The following is a 19,202-nucleotide window of genomic DNA, read 5'->3' as shown; positions in this document are numbered from 1 at the left end:
TTCCTGCTTGGTCTGTCCTGTCGACGCTCTCCCCACGGTGACAGGAGCTCAGATCTACGGAGGCAGCCTTCTCCCCCAGGCTTCAGACCCTCACCTCCAGGCTCTACTGGGCAATTGCACTTGAAGGTCTGTGGGGGCTGCCACGGACTCCACACCCTCAAATTCAGTTCGTCTTCCCCTCCCACTCGCCCCCCACATGGCCTGCCAACCTACACCCTTTTGCCTGGAGTCCCCATTTTGGTGACTGGAACCACCAGCCACCGAGCTGCCCAAACCCCAACACCAACTCTCCACCCAATGCAACACCCCACAGCTGGTGGATCCCAGCTCTGCCCCCTCAAATCTGCCCCCCACCACCATCCCACAGCATGTCCCTGAAGAGGCTCTTCCATGCCGTCAGGTCCCACCTGGACAACTGCTGCCGCCTCTCACCTGCTTCCCATGCCTTCTTTCTTGCCCCCCAGCCCTCCCCTGCAGCCAGAGTGGGCTTCCAAAGGGCTAGCTGATCATGTCCCTCTCACTCATCTACCTGCTCCTGATGTGTTCATTGAAGACCTACTGTGCGCCGGGCACTACGCATTGTGGGACATGTGCCTTAGTCCTGTGCAGTTCACATCCTAGGGGAAGAGACCAGTAGCCATATATTATACAGTCAAGTGGTGATAAGTTTACCCACAAAGATAAAGCAGGGAAGAGGATGGAGAGGGATGGACCGGGGGAATCTTCAGTAGACAGGTCAGGAGAAGCTTCTTTGAGAACGTGATATTTGTGAATGGAGTGGCCAAGTGAGCCAGTGGGGTCTGTAGAGGAAGCAATGTTCCAGGCAGAGATAACGGCCAGTGCAAAGGCCCTGTGGCAACTAGGTATTTAGTAGGCTTTTGCCCTCCATTCGCCACCTACATTGAGCTCTAGTCCCTTGTACACTCTGTTTAGAAACCTACTCCCTCACTCTCCTGGCTAGCTTTTAATTTGTTAGATTCAACTCCAGCATCATCTCCCCCAGAGAGGTCAGTGCAGATCCTCACCCTGGCTGGATTAGCGGCCCCTCCTCTGAGCTCCCACAGCCCCTATCATAGCATGTGACAAACTACATTGCAATTGTTTTTTATTGGCTGTTTGTTCTTTGTGGAGCAGGGACTGCATCTGATTCATATCTGTTCCCTGAGACCTGGACAGTAAAGAGGGTTTAGTAAATGTCTTAAATTTGTCTTCCTGTCTAACCAACCATTCCAAAGTCAGCGGCATAAAACAGCAACTGCTTTATTCTGCTCTCAGATCCTGTGATCAGGAGTTTGGACAGAGCACAGTGGGAATGGCTTATCTCTGTTCCATCATGTCCAGAAGATTCGAATGGCTGGGGCTGGAGCCACCTGGAGTCTCCTGCACACACATGTCTGGCTTCCAGGCTGGGCTCAGCTAGGATGGTGCCAGGAGCACCTCCCACTGACAGCCTCCCCACGTGGATCATGGATGGGGCTCCTCACAGCACAGCGGCTGGGTCCTGAAAACAAGACAGCGTTCTAAGAAAACCAGGCGGGGCACTCGGCCTTTCCTGAGCTGGCCTTAGAAATCACATAGCATCCCCCTCGGCACACTCTGTTGATCGAAGCAGTCAGAAATCTGTCCAGGTCAAGGGGAGGGGACATAGGCCCCACCTTTCGCAGGGGAGGTACGTCATAGAATTTGGGAGCCATGTCTTTTTTTTTTTTTTTTTAAAGATTTTATTTATTTATTGGACAGAGAGAGACATAGTGAGAGCAGGAACACAAGCGGGGGGAGTGGGAGAGGGAGAAGCAGGCTTCCCGCGGAGCAGGGAGCCCGATGTGGGACTCGATCCCAGGACCCTGGGACCATGACCTGAGCCGAAGGCAGATGCTCAACAACTGAGCCACCCAGGTGCCTGTGATTACCTCTCTTACAAAAGAGGAAAGCGAGTCACAGAGAAGCTAGGTGTGGTAGATTAAGCCACGTTCACCATCCTTCATACCATACGTGCGAGCCCTTTGCCGCGTGACTCCCCTGGAGCGGACAGAGTGCGTTTCCCCACCCTGTGGATTGGGGGCTGGTCATAGGACTTGCTTTGACCAGTGAAATATGGCAGAAGTGACAGTGCGTCAGTCCCAGGCTGAGGCTCAGAAGGCATCTCATACTCCCACCCCTCCTTTTGTGATCCGACGATCTGTCCTGAGAAGTGCATTCCCTGGGTGGCTGCAGGTTCTTCAGCCCGGTGGGGGTGGGGGGTGTGTGTGTCTCCAAACGAATGCGTGGAACAGACTGGAACCCAACCTGGAGCCCGGAGCCAGGGCCAGGGCCAGAGTGAGGTGCGTGTGGCAACTGCCTCTGGGGCAAAATTTAGACAGCTGTCAAAAAACTCAGGAATCAAGCCAAATAATATTTTCATGCAAAATTTTAAAAATAAAAAGTAATGCGAAAAATCTGCTGCTATAGATGAAATGCTTGTGTCCCCCAAAATTCATATGTTGAAGCCTAATTCCCAGTGGGATGGTATTTGGGGGGGGCCTTTGGGAGGTGATGAGGTCATGAGGGAAGAGCCTACATGGGATTAATGCCCTTATAAAAAAAAAAAAGACCCCAGAGAGCTTCCTTATGCCTTCCATCATGTAAGAAGACTGCCATCCATGAGCAAGGAAGCAGGCTTCACCAGATCCGGAAGCTGCCAGTGCCTTGATCTTGGGCTTCCCGGCCTCCAGAACTGTGAGAAATAAATTTCTGTCATTTATAAGTCAGTTTATCTAGTAGTATGAGTATGAGTAGTATGAGTTTATCTAGTAGTATGAGTATTGTTAATACTCAATTTATGGTATTTTTGTTATAGCAGCCTAAATGGACTGAGACATTCACAATGAACAAAATATCCACATTTCCAGTAAGGACAGGATCCATATTGAAGCCCAGCCCAGCCCTGTGCCGTGTTCCTTTTCCTAGATGAGGCTGGAGTCCCTCCCTGGCTCCATTCTCCAGCCCCCTCCACCTGGCAGATGGTCCTGACCCTCTCCCCTTCATTTCTGCGGAGACCCTAAGGAGACCGATCTCAGATTCCAAAGCCGGGTGCCAAACCAAAGGCAAAAGTTTCAACATATCTGGCCAAGAACCAGCTACTTGACTCTCATACTTCTCACCTATGTCAAAGATATAAAAGAGTCCGTCGTGAGAGGGTTTTTTTGGGAAAGGGACATTTCCAAGAGCGCTATGGCATGCTGTGGGAGTGTCTGCCCCTCAGTTTAAGCCTAGAGTGCCTGACGCATGTCCTCGTAGCTGAGGGCTCTGTGGACCACTGTTTGTCCTCTGCCTGGTAAATCTAATGAGTGTTAGATCGTCTGAGTTAGAGACCAGAGACCCTTCCTGAACTCAGATCAGTTTATACTCTTAAAGTTGATTGGGGCCAAGGATGTGAGTTTCATACAGACCAGATGTGGGGAAACCATGAGAGAAAGCTGGCAGGGGAATGCCTGAGCCCCGTCCAAGAGAACACTGTGGATGGGCAAGAGGTCTCAGCATGGGAAACCGACAGGTATTAGAACATTCCTAGAGGCCGCGAAGGGACCTAGCAAGCAACCCACATAAAGATGCACAGAACTACATCCCAATGCCTGCCGGTGAGCCGCTGCCAGGGATGGTGGGATGGGGTCGGGAAAATCAATGAAATTAAACCTGTGATTTTAATGTCACTGTTAAACATCTCCCATGCTCCAAGCACGACATTGTCTTACCGTGACACCACAGTACTGGGCAAGAAAGAACTTCCCTACTCCTCTGACCTCCTCCCCCCACCCCCACCAGACCCACCTCCCAAGGATCAAGGGCGGGGGAGAGCGAAACTAGAATTAGCTAAAAGGGAAGCCAGAGAGCAAGGAAAGGAGAACCTGCCCATCCTTCTCTTCCTCAGTTTCTACCTTTTTGTGTGAGCAGATCACAGCTGGGGCAAGGAGGGAAGGTCTTTCCTTTGCCCAAAGACTGAACTGTCCATCATCACATGGGCCGAGGATCTTTAACTGAGGCTGCATCTGCCACCTGAAGAGCCTTTGGTATCGATGAGAAAAACCACAGGACAGTCCAAGTTTTTATCAAGGGCCAGGGGAAAATAAAGCCCACACCCACTTGAAGGAAGCAGCGGGAGGTCCAGGTGCTTCTGAGTGAAGTCTGGTTGCACACGGTGGCCCGAGTTCTGGACCCGATGAGTGAGGGTGCGGGGTGGACCATCAGCTGGCCAGCCAGATGGCCTCTCCCATTTCTCCAGGTGGAGGCGCCACTGGGCGTGGGGTCACCTGGCAAGGAACTGCATTTCCCAGCCCTTCCCACAGGTGTGCATGGCCAGTGGAAGTGAGGGGGAGGGCCTGAGAGCAGCATCCTCTGCAGTCTCTTCCCCTACTCCGCCGGCTGAACCTGAATGTGGTTCATGTGGTGACTATGGCTTTGACCTTACAGATGGTGACATGGTCCTAGAGATGGGGTGGCCTGAAACCTGGACGCCCGAATGACCCGTGGAGCAGAGCCACCCTCTGGCCTAGCACACTCATCTCAGACTTTCCCATGAAAGAGTTCTTCTGTTGCAGTGGCTGGACCTTTTGCAACGAGCTGTAGAGCATCTCACTCCCTATGAATGACATCCGCTCAAGGTTGCTGAACTATGTTCAGATGTCACACCTCAGCCTCCCAGTCTCTCCCTCCAGAGAGCAGCCCCTCAGCCAACTCAGTTATGAAAACTCTGGGGAGAAAACATGCTTTGCGATCAGATGTGGATCCTAGCTCAGCTCTGCCACTTAGAGCTGTGCAACCTCAGACGAGTGGCTTCACCTCTCTGGGCCTTGGTTCCCTGGTATGTAAAGTAAAAAGGGAGTCATAATCCTCCCACACAGCTTTGCCCCGAGGATCCAACAAGAGGCTGCAGGTGACAGGCCCAGCACGGTGCTCAGTGCACAGTAGGTCTTCAACAAAGGCCACCCTCCCTCCCTACCCCCGTTCCCAGCAGCCTTTGCTGCTGAGCCCCAGCTGGCCTCCCGTCAGCCCCAGCAAACCGTGACCCAGACTGAAGTTTTTCTTTTGAGTAAGTGACAGGTTCAGGGAGGCAGAACGAAATAAGTACTTGGAGTTTGCAGCACAGAATTCTCTGAAATCAGATTCCCAGCGTTTCGTTCCTAGGGTCGGGAGCTAAGCCGGCTGTCCCGCGCTTGTCTCTGAATGGTTTCACTGTGGGGGAGTTTTCCGACCATCCTATTCTACCCTCCGTCCCAGGGCTAAGCAGAGATCTGTGGGGCAAGCGTCCCCTGCTGCAGCCAGCCCCGCGCTCAGTAACCCCGTCCCAGGGTGAGCCTGGGGGATGCAGGGAGCCGGGGCCGGGGCGGGAGAAAGCGTGTTCTGTTTAGCAACGAGTGGAATGTTGTGGATTATGTAATGGGAATAGTAATTCTTCCTTGCAGAGAACATAGGGTTGCAAGGGGCTATTCGTATGTTGTCTGGTCCAACTGCCCTGTCCCCACCTCCCCTGTAGAGATAAAGAAGCTGAAGTGTCTGGGAAAGGACATGACTTATTCATAGTCCCCAGTGGAGGCGGGGAGTGGCAGAGGCGGCCCGGGGCTTGACGCACAGGGGAAGGCTTGCCCTGGCGAGCCCAGCCGCGTCTCGCTAGCCCCTCTTCCGGCACCGCGCTGGCCCGTGATACTGGGGGCGGTGTTGGCCTCCATGTGTCGTGCTTACAAAGACCAGGACTGGGAAAGCGTCAAAGTGATTTGCCTCCTACACTTGCCCTCTCTGCCCAGTGTGGCCAAAGGATAGGAGGGGAGCTAGGCTCCCAGGTGGGCAGAGCGGGGAGCTCTCCTCCTGCTCCCCCCACACCCCAGGCCCACCTGGTCTTGCTTCCACCCTGGCCAGGCTCACCTCACTTTGTGAATGTCCGGACAGAGATCTCACCCTCTGAATTGGGAGCCCCATCACCTACATGCTCGGTGACAGTTGTTGATTGATCAAAAACACAGACCATCGATGCAAAATCCTTGCCTCACCCACATGAAGCTAAGATGGCCTCTGGTTTCGGATCCCCCATCTGCCATGGCACCAGCTTTGTGCCATCTTGGACAAGGTGGAGGGACAGCAGGGTGAACGTGAGGAGCAGGTTTCTCATGGAGCTGAAGAGGGGGCCGGGGCTCGAGACATGAAGTGTAAAGCACACAGCAGGTGCAAGGCTGGTCTCCTCCTCTTCCCTCCACCCTGGGGGCAGGTTTGGGGTGGCACAGGCTCAAGACCCTGTCCCTCTGCCTCCACCACCATCCAGCTTCATTTCCAATGAAGGCTCGCTCTGCTCGCCCAGTGTTTATTAAATACTGTCCAGAAAGTTGTACATCAAATCAACCATACAGACCTGGGCTCTGTCCCAACCTTGAGGACAAAACGTCCAACTGAGGCTTCCCACTACTGACATTTGGGGGCAGATAACTCTTTACTGGGGGAGATGACCTGAGCAGGAGGGTACTCTATCCACTAGATGCTAGCAGGACTCCCCACCCAAGGCTTGGTGATTCAAAAATATTTCCAGACAATGCCAAACGTTCCCTGGGGCAAAATCAATGGTCTACAGGAGCCCCACAGAACTCAGACATATGGTGGCCCCAAAGGGCTGATGACCCATGGGGTGGGGGGGGGAATCTCTTTTGTCTGACCTCGCTACCCCTCCAGAGGGACACTGACAACTCAGCACACGCCTCCCAGAAGGCCCAGAAGGGCAAGGGCCAAGACAGGGATACAACTTCCTATTTTGGGGTGCCCCCTCCCTCATCTATTTAAACTTGAAGACTGACTCAGTGCTTCCACCAGGGCAGGTGCAAGCTAGGGAGGCCAAGGCCAGCTTTGGTTGGAGAAAGAAGCAAACCCTCTTAGAAATACAGAAAATTCACATGGTCAAGGACACAGCTTAGAAACAAACCCACTTTAATTGGTAGCGCACACAGAGATCTGGGGTAGCGGGGGCATCACGGGTGGGACCAGGCCACACACCTGTCCTGGCCAGGGTACCCAGTCTGCTTAGAGGGTGCAGGCTGGGGCCGGGTGAGGGCACAGAAGCGGGGCGCCAGGGTAGAGGTATGGAGTATGCAGGCCTGGAGCTGGGGCACATATATAGCTTTGTGTTCACATGTGTGTACATGGACGTATCTGGGCATGACGTACACAGAATTTATAGGAGCCCTCGAAGACCGATCTAGAGAGAGGGTCAGGGAAAAGACACCTCCGGTTTCTGAAGGGCCCCCTACCCCCGGGGCTGAAGAAGCATCAAGAGAGGGGGTGGGGGTGCCGAATACCCAGACTTAGCCCCACTTCTGCCACTCACAGATTTGCTGTGTGGGCTGGAGTGAGCAAGAGTCATTCACCCTCTCCGGGCCTCAGAAAGATTCACTAGATGATCACTAAGGTTCCTTGTAGCCCTAAATCTCAATATTTTAAAGGAGATTAAGATACAAAATGTATTTGTTAAGAGCTGATGACAAGACCTTTGGTCTGCAGGCTCAAATCCCGCCACACCTGGGACGCAGCAGCCCAGCGCTAGGCACAAGCTAGGGACCCACGAGGAGCCTTCCCACCTACCTCTCTGGGCTCGGCGGGGGTTCCCAGCTGCTCCTGCACCCTCCCCCAAACAGCGCACAGGGCACAGGGCAGTGGGGCGGCAGGGGCGGGCACAGGCCATGCGGGTGAGGGAAACAGGCTGAGGCTGGGGAAGGGCCTGGCCTTGGGGGCATAAAGTGCACTGCTCACCCTCTTTGTTTCCTAGCACACAGTGGACCCAGCACCCAGTAGGTGCTCAATAAATGCTTGAGGAGCAAGCACAGTAGAAGACGGCGTGGTTCTAGGCAGAGCCTTGCCCTGAACCTGGTGGGGTGGGGATGGGCTGGAACGTGCCACCTCCCCCCTGAGTCTCAGCCGCCTCCTCTGTGAAACGGGGGGGTGGGGGTGCAGGAGGAGAAGCAGCCCCAGCCTGCACCCCCCCTCCCGCCCCCGCCCAGTGCAAGTGTAAACTGTGAAGCTCACGACGACGACGGAGGGCAGTGTCTAGCCGGAGGCAGGCCCCGGAAACCTTGTCCCGGATCGGGATCGGGATCGGGGAGGGAGGTGTCCCCAGCAGAGGCAGCGGGTCTAACCTGGGCGGGGGGTCCGGCCAACGAGGCGGGGGTAGCTTTTACAGTACAAGGATTTCCGTTCCTGCAGCTACGCACAGCGCAGTACGTGAGGACAGCGAAGCACACCCAGCAGACAGGGGAGGAATCTGCGGGAGACGGCGGAGGCCGGCCGACCCGGGATGGGCGGGGCCTGGGGACGTGGCCACGCCCCTCTCCCAACACAGGGTCGACGGCCCTGGCTCACGGGTAGGGACACCTGGGGGCCACCCCAGGGGTGGGGGGCGTGGAAACGGCTGAGCCGAGATTGGAGGGTGAGCGTCCTGTCCCATCTGGCTCCGGGGCTCGTTATCACCCCGCGACAGTTCCAGGAGGTTCCATCAAGGTAGGGAGTCTGGCCCCTCCGCGTCAACCCCAAGGATAGGGTGGCTCTGACTTGGGTGCCGGAACAAGTCCCGAGGTCGCCCAGCCTTGTTTCCGGCCCCGCACGGAGGAGCTGAGAGCACAGGGGGACCTCAGAAGAGCAGAATCAGAGGGAAGTCGCAAGAAGGCAAGGAGAACATACAGAGGTCAGAGGCTGGGGTCGCCCAGTCTGGCGCCAGAGGCCTTCGAACACGGCTGCTGTCGGGGTCTCGTTGAGGGGCGGGGGGGGGGGGGGGGGGGGGGGACATGGGCAGCGGGCGCCTGGGGCCACCTCCTGTAAGGCACTGCCCTAGCCCCAGCCCAGCGTCCCTCCCGCTCACTGGATGGTGCATTTGTCCCGCTCGCGGGCCTGGCCCTCCCGAAGGACCTTGGCCTTGATGTACTTGAGGTCACTGTTGACGCTGGGGCGGCGGGCAAAGGGCGAGACCATGCCGTAGGCGTCCATGTCCTTGACGCGGCGCATGCAGAAGGGCCTGGGGTGGAAGGCGTCCCCGTACTGCACGGAGATCTTGCGGTGCAGGGCGGGGCTCATCTCGTGGGGCAGCTTGGCCATGCTGAAGAGCACGTAGAACATCTCGTCCACGTTGGTGTTTTTCTTGGCCGACACCTCGAAGTAGGCGCAGTTCTCGTCCCCGGACACCAGCAGCTCGGCCTCGGTGGTGGGTACCTGGCGGCACAGCTCGCCATGGTCGTTCTTGTTGCCGCAGATGACCATGGGCAGCTCTGCCGCCTCCTTGGTCTTGTTCTTCAGGCAGGACTTGACCTCCAGGATCTGCTTCTGCAGGCGCTTGACCTCGTCGAAGGACTCCCGGTTATCCAGGCTGAACACCAGGATGAAGACGTCACCTGCGGGGAGAGGGACCCAGGTGGTGAGGCCACCCTCCCGGTCACTGACTCGACCCTCCCGGCCTAAGGGGGAGTGGCTGTTCTCTCCATTTTCCAGAGCAGGAGACTGAGGCCCAGAGGGTCAAAGCCCTTGTTCACGGTCACACAGCGAATGTGTGGCTCAGCCTGGCTCAGACACAGTTCATCCCCCCGACACTTCGCTGCAGAGCTGGAGATGGAGCGAGTTGCTTGTGAATTTGTGCAGACTGTGCTAAAATAATAATAATAAATACAATTTTCATGGCAGCAGGGGTCTTGCCCGACTTGTTCAGAGCGCATCCCCGGGGCCTGGAATGGTGCCGGACACATCGTAGGAGCTCAGAGTCCCGGCACCTGGCAGGCCTCGGGTCACATCTGGCCCCTGCCCCTTACTGGTCACGCAGCCTGCGGAGGGTCAGGCAGCCTCTCGAAACCTGACTTTTCTCCATCTGTCCCACGTGGATGCAATACACCTTCTTGTGAGGGTTTCACCGGATAATGAACAGAGAGTGGCCCAGGCTCAGAGGTCTTAGGTATCGAGATGACAAGGGGAACAAGCCCCTGCGAGAGCCAGTGTGGGTCACGTGCTTCACGCACACTTTCCTCCCCGACTCCTCTCAAAACCTCTGCGGTAGGGATTTCAGTACCTTCCTGGGATAGGTGAGCAAACAGAGGCTCAGAAAGGGCGAGCAACCTGCCCAAAATCACACAGTGTGAACATGGCTAGGCCGAGACGTGGACCTGCTGCTGTCCTTACCCAACCACTGCCTGGCACACACAGGTGCTCTCTGCTTCTTGAATAAATCATGGATGAATAAGTGAGTGCTAGCCTCCAAGACCCATGCGGTCCCTGCTTCAACTCACTGCATTACTCAAGATGAGTCTTTGGGTCTGAAATGGGCCATGCAGGGGTGGCGGGGGGGGGGGGGGGCAAGGAGAGAGAGACTGGGCAATGCCCACATCCCAATCTCTGGATGTTACTACTGGGATTATGGCTCACGCTCAGACTTTGGCTTCAGTTCGTAAGAACCTGTGGGGAGATGTCAAAACTCCCTGTTTCCCAGACAAGGAAACTGAGGCTCAGAGGCCCATGCCACATTCAGAACCATGCTCTGGCCAATGGTATACCCTTCACCGTGCACTCCAGGACAATGAGAGACAGTGTCACCCATGACCTTGTCCCCCAGCGCCCAGCACACAGTGGGTGTCCATAAAGCTGGGTGAATGGGCGGGGTGGGATGGGAAGAATGGGGGTGGGGGCTGCTGAGAGAGGCACTTGCAAGGCGGCCCCAGCCTGGCAACTGTGTCCGCCTGGGCTGCCAACCCCGTCCCATTAGGCCAATCCTGGGCCCCTGAGGACTCGGCGGTCTTGACATATTCAAATGCAAGACCGTGATGCCAAGCTTCAGAGACAGCGTGGCTGGCAGCTGGAAAGAGAGCTGGTGGCAGAATTAATGGCTTTCAGAATTTCCTGCGCACCAGCACCAGGTCGGAAATGAGGCACGGGCTGGTGAGTGAAAAAAGCAAGCAGCAGACAGATGTGCTCCGAATCGTAAGTGCACATTGAAAAGAGACGGGCAAAAACCCTCCCTGTTACGAAGATGATACAAATATAAAGGTCAGTGTGTTCGTGGGGGTCCAGAAGTGTCCCCACCAGACTGATGGGGCGGCCACCTCCGGGGAGGGGACAGGAGCCTGGCGTTGGGGACACAGGCCAAAGGGGCTTCTTTAGGCTTCTCTGTGTTTACAGGAGGGTGTGTTTGCATATCACTGGTGTAATTAAAAAATGCATTTTGGAAATATGCACGTGGTCCTCCTCCACATCGCTCTCCCTCCCTCTGATGTTAGCCTTATTTATATTGGTGGGCACCCAGTCCGCTCCCCAAGGCAAGGAGAGCGGACATCCCTGCACCCCCACCAGGTGCTGGAAGTTTCCCCACAGCCACACTGGGGGGAACCAAGCTGATGTCCACTGTACGGCTGGGGAGACTGAGACTCAGACCTCTGGTCACACATTGGAGCCACCAAGTGGCTCCAGGTCAACCCAGGGCTCCTTCGATCCACACACTGCCTCTCCAAAATATGGGGTGGGGGGGTCCAAGTGTGATGTGGGTCAGACAGTCAGCAAGGACAGGCTGCAGGAAGAAGCCATCTGCCCAGAGTGCTCAAGGAGGGGGCTCGGCCAGGGTACAGGGGCAGGAGCGTGCATGGTGTGGGTTTCTTGGTGCAAGAACATCTCCATTTGGGGGGTTATTTTAGTGATGGACAGAGAGGCACTTGCTCATTCCTTCCCTTCATCACTGCCCAGCAGTGGGAGAAACATGGATTAGGAAAGGACTCTGCCTAGCCCCGAGCAGGCACTCTATAAATACTGGGTTAATTTAAGACAAGTGTTTACTGAGCACTTACTCTCTGTTCACCAAGCACTTCTGCTGTATTAACTCATTTACGTCTCACAGTGACCTTTGGGGTGGGTGCTGACGTGATGCTCTCACACAGAGAAAGCCAAGCCACAGACAGATAAAGTCACTTGCCCAGAGGAACAAAACCAGGAAGCCGCTGCCCCACGCAGACCGGTTTCTGGCCCGCCCTCCTACAGCCGCCACGCACAACTGCCTGACTAATGCCCAGTCCTGCATCTCCACGCGCCCCCTTAATCCCTGACAATCTCCCTTCCCTCCCCACCATTCCCAGCAGGGCCAAGAGACTACGGGGCAGTTTAGTGGTAGAGAATAAGAGCCAGACGGCCAGGGACGACCTGTGTTACCACCCGGACTAACTTAACCTCTCTGGGCCTCCGTTTCCCCACTTGTAAAGTGGAAGCAAAGACCCATCTCCTAGGTTAATTGTGAGGATGAAATAAATCCATGCCAAGCTCTAAGAATGGGCCGGGGCACACAGCTTGATAAGCATTAGCTATTGCCACCACTGTTACTCTGATTACTACTGAGCTCCCGGCCTGGGCAGGGCTCCTGCCTACCCTTCGACTGACCGCTGCCCGGGTCCTGCCCTGACTGAGACAGCAAAGGCCTGGGGTCAAGAGATCTGAGGCCAGCAGACTGACCCTGGGCTACCTCCAGCAGGAGAGTTCCCAGAGAGGACTACCCCCCGCCACCCCCCGTACCCGCCTGCACCAGCTCCCGATCTTCTAGAAGGCAGCCCTGCAGGACTTGATCCTCGATCCACAGCCAGCCAGAGTGGAATTTGGGCCCCAGCTCGATCATCTGCTCAGGCAAGCAGCCGCCCTCTCTGCCCCTCCAGGCACACCCCGCCCTCCCCGGGAGGCTTGTTGTGAGCGGACATGCCTACCCCGGGCACCTACCTGTGAGGATGGAGAGCCTGCGCATGGCAGGGAAGGGGTGGTTGCCGGACGTGTCCAGGATGTCCAGCTGGTACATGTCGCCTCGGATGTTGTAGACCTTCCGGTGGAAGTCCTCGATGGTGGGCGTGTACTGGTCCTCGAAGCGGCCGTTGAGGAAGCGGGAGACAATAGAGCTCTTGCCCACCCTCGAGGCACCCAGCACCACCATGCGGTACGAGTTCTTGGCGGGCACGCTAAGCGTGCAGTTCCCACTGGACAAGGTCTTCATCATGGCTCGGGACGGCGGCACGGGGCGGGGAGCCGACGTCAGGAGGCCCTGTACCCGGCCCTGCAGCCTCTTGCTGGCAGCCTTGGCCTCCTCTGTGTGGCTCCGGTCTAGGTGTCCGTTTTCTGTCTGTAAGATGGGGACGTTAGACTGGGGTGTCTCTAGGGGCCTTGCAGCCCTGCCAGCTCCGTCATTCATGCCCTCTCCGGCCTCCTTCCTCCGCATCCACCCACCACACAGGCGCTCATCGCCCTCGTGTCTGTCCACCCCTTGTTTATCCCGGCCCAGGACTGCTGGGGCCGGAATTTTTGCTTTACCCCGGCTCCCTATTGTTCTCGGGCTAGCAGGTAGCTTTGCAGAAGCCCCTTTGACCTGACAGTCACTTCTCTCGTCTATAAAAGGGACTCTACTCCCAGGGCTGTTGCACATGCTGAGGTCACAAAACGTTAACTCTTGCTAGAACCTGATCTCTCCCTGGCCCCTCGGTCCTGTCCCACTCTGGCCTCCCAGGAGCTGTGACTCCAGGGCACGACCTGGGGAAGGTGCTAGAGAGCGTTTCTTAGGCCTGGGCCTAAGGCCGTTTCAGGCCTTCCCAGAAACAGGGAAAAGGCCACGTCCAGACCACATCCTCCCCAGCCAGGGCCCAGTGATTTCAGCACCAGGCCCTGGGAATTTGCTCACTTGGGAGATCCAGAGACCTGGCCTAGGGGATGTGGGTCAGAGAAATGACCCAGGAACAACTCGAGTCCCTCAGAGCTCCAAGTGTTTATGGTCCTGGGGTATACCCAGAACTTTCTATGGGGGCTTCCCAGCCTTGTGGAAGAGACTGAAATGGGTCCCGGCTCCAAAGCCCAAATGGAGATAAATAACCCCCCAGGGCTCCAACAGCCCCACCCCAAAGGCCAGTCACAGCCCCGCCACCCTCCTTTCCTCTGTCAGCACCCACCAGAATCCACTTAGAATCCCTGAGCCCATCCCTCTGTTAGAGCTCTGTTGAGATCTGCCTCCACTTCTTAGCTCGTGCTAGTCCCTCTGCCAGAACACCCTCTTCTCTTTATGTTTCAGGGCCTGCCTCAAATACCACCTCCTCTCTGAAGGCTTCTCTGGCTCCCAAGCCCACCCCAGCAGGAATTCCTCCCCTCTCTAGAGAAGAGGAACTAGAAATGGATACAGGCCCGCTGGAATATCGGTCCCCTCTGCCCTCAGCCTGCGGCCACGCACGGTTGTACAGACTGGGCACTGCACAAGGCACCCAGCTGGGTGGGAAAGTGGAGGGCTGTCTTTGTGGAGTTCATCTGCCCAGAGAAGGCACCTCTTTTCAATGTGCACTGGGAGCTGTACAGACCGGCTCCCACTGGTCCGCACCCCTGACTGCTCCAGCTCAGGAGCCGGAATGCCTCATCCACTTATCCCAAGGCTCTCTCCAACAGCACATTGTTCTCTGCCCGTATACTAAGAGACTGGAGGTGGAGAGACCTGTGTGAGTCTCCTGGCATACGTCCTGTTCGGGGCATCCAGGCATCTGCCTCTGCTCGCCCTGCCCAACCGAGAGCCACTGTGCAGTAAACCGGCTCTCAAAAAATACCTTTTTAAAACGCTTTTATTGGTAGCATTTATCCACCTCCGTGGCACACACATTCCCACCATGGCCAATTCCCAGCTACCAAGAGGATCTCGATGAATGAATTGCAAAGAGATGCATACAATAAGCCCGCTCTGCACACCACTGACCCTAAGCCTGGAGCCCTGACAATCACCATTAACCAAGCCCCCGCCGTGTGCCGAGCACTGTGCTAAGTACAGAACAAAAACGGGAGCTGACATTGACCTTGCAGTCAATGTATGCCAGAGTGTTCTAAGAGCTCTGATGAACGTGTACTCATTTGCTCCACCCCTCAGTAACCCCAGAAGGAAGGTGGTGTTCCCCCAGGTTACAGGAGAGGATCCTGAGGCCCAGAGACATTTAGTAACTGCTCATGGTCACACAGCCAGTAACCAGCAAAGGAGAGATCTGACCCCAGGCCGTCTGCCCCACGCAATGGAGCCTCCTCACCACCTCCCTCCAAGGAAGATATTATCTGCCCATTCCACAAATAAGGACTCTGATACTTAAAAGTCTCCTTGACTGGCCCATGTAGTTAATAAGGGAACCAGGACAGTGACTCCAAGACGAAGACCACCACATCCCCCTCTAGTTCATGCCTGCGGCCATCTCTCAATTTATTCCACAGGATTTCAGCGCCATGTACACAGCAAGTGCTCAATAAATGATCCAGGAATGAATGAAGCAAAAGGGTCTGCCTTTGGAGCTCACCTGCAGCTTCCTTCTGAGGCCTTGCCCCTCCTCTCCTGCCCTGCCTGGCTGGCCCAGGTGCTGTGCTGAGGGTCTCTGTGCCCTGGACACACCTGTGGGTGCGCATTGGGGAGAGGGGGCCGAAGGCTTCTCAGCAAGCCAGCCTGGGCCTTCAGTGGAGACGGGAGGGAAAGAGGCCCCACACCACGACAGTCCCCTCCCCGGTCCCTCTGCGGGGAGCTGGATTCTGCTGTGATCACCTCTGTCTAGACAGGGAGGGAAGGAGGCCAGCAGCCCCCAGGGACAATGCTAGTCCCCATCACCGCCTGCCCAGCTTCTAGCCTGGAGCTCCTGGTACAGACGTGCTAGGATCAGTGGCTGAAGGGGCCTGAGCAAGTCGGAAAGGAGAGGCCGAGAGTCAGAGAGGAGACGGGGCCTCAGAAAGAGGCAAGGTGGGGGGGGGACGTGGTTTTCTTCTCTGACAGAAGACTGTGAGTCTTCACGTGGCCCCAGCCACGTGGGGCTGTGTGTGGCACCCAGACACCTGGACGCCAGCTGACGGCGCTTCCGTGAGCCCCACCTCCTGTCCCCATATCTTCCTTCCCTCTCCTCCCCCAGAGGCGGCACAGGGGGACGCTGTGGGCATGGCTTCTCTCCTCTGCTGCTGGCTCTCCGCTCTCCATCCTCAGCCGGGCCGACCTCATACAGCGAGGAGCAGAGGGCCAGCAGAGGGCCAGCAGAGGGCCAGGGGCCCTTCAAGAATGTAGAGCTCAACGCTGGAGGCTCAGTAGGTGGTTAATGGGGACCCCTCACAGCATGAGAACCCGAAGGTGAGTTCTGTGACTCTCAGCTGACCCCACCCCAGGGCCATTCCCAGGGCCCCCGGGGAGGCAGAAAGTCCCAGAGCAGAGATGGAGCAGGGCCATCCTGGGGGAAGAGTAGCCGAAGCCAGACGGGCTTCCGTCACACCAGGTGCTTTGCATACCTTGTTCCAATGACCTCCCGACAGTCCCATGAAGAGCAGCCCACCATCAATCCACTGGACTAACGAGAACACTGGGGATCCGCACAGCTGAGTCACTTGCCCCAGCTCACGCAGATCACCGGCCAGGCCAGGATGAGAATTAGGCTGCTGGGCTCGAAAGCCTGGGCTTTTACCTCCATAAAAACCCACCCCCTGGCCAAAACCAGCCTTTTTCAAAACAGTGCCTGACTCAGTGAAGCCTCAGCTGGTGTCAGGCAGAAGAATGAACCCTGAGGCCTATTAGATTCTCGTTCCCTCTCTCTCCCCGCAGGTGGCTGGGGGCAGGCACCCTGCCCAGGACTCACCCCCAACCCTGCCCAGCCGGCTCCCAGCAAATGCATCTGTAGGTTCACCCCTTTCTTCACCCTTAAGCCCCTCGCCCAGGGCCTGCCTGGAAGATGGAGGGAATCAGAGGGACAAGGACACCAGGACAAGAGTCTGGACATGTCCTTCTCCCTGTGAGTCCCCAGAGCTGGGTGCACTGCACCAGTCCCCCCTGCCCCGCCACTCCCTCCCACACACCTCAAGCCCCCTCCATTAGCACACATGCCAGTTCTCTGGACATATACCTTATTCACTGGCTTCCATCCCTACGCCAAGGGGTGTCCTGGGGGCTTTGCAAAGTCAGCCTCACCACCCTTGGCAGCTCGGGATGGTAGAAAGCAGGCGGCCATTGGCTTCCAGCACACCAGCCCTGCCTCTCACCAGCTCAGCACACTGGGGCAAATGGTTTGGCCTGGTGGGGCTGGTCATCTATCAAATGGCTGTTGTAGAAGCAACCCCATAGGGTGGCCCGGATTGTTCAGCAAGAAGTCAAGAGGCTAATACAGCTCTTGACACGCAGCAAGCGGGTTCCTTTGAGGCACCCCCTCTTGGCATTCAAGGGGTCGCCTGGAACAGCCAGGTGGGGTGGGACTGGAGTGCAGGCAAAGGTCTTGGGGGGCCCCATCTTGTCACTAGGACGCCAGGGTAAGCCTGAATCATGGGCTCCTGAGCCGGCTGCCCCATCCCAGCCTGGCCTCCTACCTGCCGCGAATTCTGAACATCCTCTATCATCCTCCCAGGGCAGGGGGCAAAGGGAGGAGAGGTCAGAGAGAGCTCCTCAGGGGTACGTGAAGGCCCTCCGGGCCAGCTGAATACAGGAAACATTTCCGGGGCAAAGAATCACCCAGGAAACTCACTCCCTGCACCAACCCCCCTCAGAAAGCTCAACGAACACTGGACAGGAAGGTGCTCCTTAATCTTCCCTCCTCCCTGAGCCCGTGTCCTCATATTTAAATGTCTATTGCTCTGGGTCCCTGAAATGGAAAGCTCCTAGCAACACATCTAGCACATAGTAGAAGCTCAGAACGTCTTTCCCACCTGGGATAGGTAACGGGCCTAGCACTCAGCCTGACACATAGTAGGTGCTCAACTAGGATCATTTTCTTTAGATATGTAAAGTTGCCTATGATCCCCGCACATAGTAGATGCTCAATCAGCTTAACTTTCCCTGGTCATGTAAAGCCTTCCTCCCACAAGCCTCAAACCGTTCTATCTGGCTTCCCCCACTTCGGCCAGCTCCCCAGTTCTGTTGGGGTGTCTCTCTCCTACCTGAGAATTGCGGGCTGGGGCTCTGGCACAGCTTGGAGGGCTGCCTGGAAGCGCCTCGAGGTGCGGGGAACCGCTGGCCTCTCCAGCCGAAGCTGCTGCCGCCGCCGAGGCTTCCAGAGGCTGCAGCGGCTCCGGGGTCACTGCGCCGGGTTCCTCCTCTGCGCGGCTCTGGGCGCCGGGCTGGGCGCGGCCGGGCGAGGGGACATGGGGAGCCGGTGCCCCATGGGTGGGTTCCAAGGGCTCAGAGGGGCCTGGGCACCGGGCGGGCTCGGGCTCGCCGCCGCCGGCCCTGCCCTGCCCCGACCCGGGGGACTCCTGCTGAGCCAGGTGCCCGGAGGCGCGGGGACGTCCGATCCCGGGGTCCCCGCCTAGGTCTCCGGGGCTGGGGGAGGGCTGTAGGGGCGAGTCCGGGGCTTTAAGAGGGTCCTTAGAGACTCCTGGAGGGTCCTTTGGAGCTGCCTGTGGGTGCGTGCGTGTGTGCGCGTCCGGAGTGAGCGAACCTGTGCTGGTCGCCTATGCCACCTTCTCCGCCCGCGCCAAAGGGGGTCGCTCGGGGTGGGGGTGCTGCCCCGCTCGCCGTGGCCTCCTCCTCTGCCTGCAGCTCTGCAGCTCTCCCCGCGCCGGAGGGACGGCTCCTTTCTCCCTGCGAGGCGACGCCAGCAGCTGGAGGAGGAGCAGGGCGCTCAGCTTCGCGCGCGTGTGGGAGGGGGCCTTGAACGCCGCCCCAAGGTTTCGCACGTAGCTCCGAGTTAGCCTTAAACCCGCTCCTCCTCCCACTTCACCTCCTCTGGCCCTCGGAGGAGGCGAACTTTCTGCGAGCCCAAGCTCCTCCCTCCCTTCCTCTCCTGGAGGCGAACGCCCCTCTCTCCCGCAGGGCGAGGTCAATGGTCCCTCCCGAAAGCGATCGCAGCCGGGGCTCCCAGTGGCGAGCCCAGCGGCAGAAGCCCAGCTCAGGCCTGGGAGCTCTCCGCCGCGCCTGCGAGCGTCCCTCCGTGGACCCGTCGCGCAGCGCCCGGCCGCCCCCTCCCCGGCCCGCGAGCAGCGGGTCCCGCCGCCCTGCGCCCGCCTCGGCCTGCCGGAGCGCGCTCGCCCGCCTTGCCCGGCGCCCCGCCCCCAGCACCGCGCTCGGCCAATGGGCGGCGGGTCCCGCGGCCCGGCCCCGCCCCGCCCGCGGCCGCCCGGGCGCCGCAGTCTGGCGCTCCGCGTGCCCTGGCGCGTGGGGCCGGGGCCGCTGCTGGGGCGGCTGGGGGTGCGCACCGTGACCGGAAGGCGGCACGGGCCTCGGGGGCTGACGTCTG

At 57.7% G+C, this 19,202-nt stretch overlaps 1 protein-coding gene across 2 annotated transcripts; it reads right to left on the bottom strand.

The window, feature by feature from the left end:
• Window positions 1–6,659: 6,659 nt before the first annotated feature.
• RASD2 (RASD family member 2) lies at window positions 6,660–18,959 on the bottom strand. Of its 2 annotated transcripts, none has more exons than XM_032416740.1 (3): window positions 17,905–18,959; window positions 12,730–13,123; window positions 6,660–9,389 (listed from the first exon to the last, which is right to left on the bottom strand). In XM_032416740.1, exons 2-3 carry the CDS (start codon window positions 12,998–13,000, stop codon window positions 8,860–8,862), a joined length of 801 nt encoding a protein of 266 aa, XP_032272631.1. In that variant the 5' UTR covers window positions 13,001–13,123; window positions 17,905–18,959; the 3' UTR covers window positions 6,660–8,859. The 2 variants fall into 2 exon arrangements, with proteins under 2 accessions (XP_032272631.1, XP_032272632.1); XM_032416741.1 differs by having other exon boundaries at window positions 18,405–18,959.
• Window positions 18,960–19,202: the final 243 nt, after the last annotated feature.

This window comes from Phoca vitulina, unplaced genomic scaffold (genome assembly GCF_004348235.1).
Source record: "Phoca vitulina isolate PV1807 unplaced genomic scaffold, GSC_HSeal_1.0 scaffold19, whole genome shotgun sequence".
Classification (NCBI taxonomy): domain Eukaryota; kingdom Metazoa; phylum Chordata; class Mammalia; order Carnivora; family Phocidae; genus Phoca; species Phoca vitulina.
The sequence above is the reverse complement of the archived record's forward strand: the minus strand, read 5'-3'. Positions and strand labels throughout refer to the sequence as shown.

Coding starts and splice junctions, on each gene's coding strand:
- RASD2 (XM_032416740.1), bottom strand. CDS start 13,000: ATGATGAAGACCTTGTCCAGTGGGAACTGCACGCTTAGCGTGCCCGCC. Junction 9,390..12,729: donor CAGGCTCTCCATCCTCACAG/GTAGGTGCCCGG, acceptor CTCTCCCCGCAG/GTGACGTCTTCATCCTGGTG.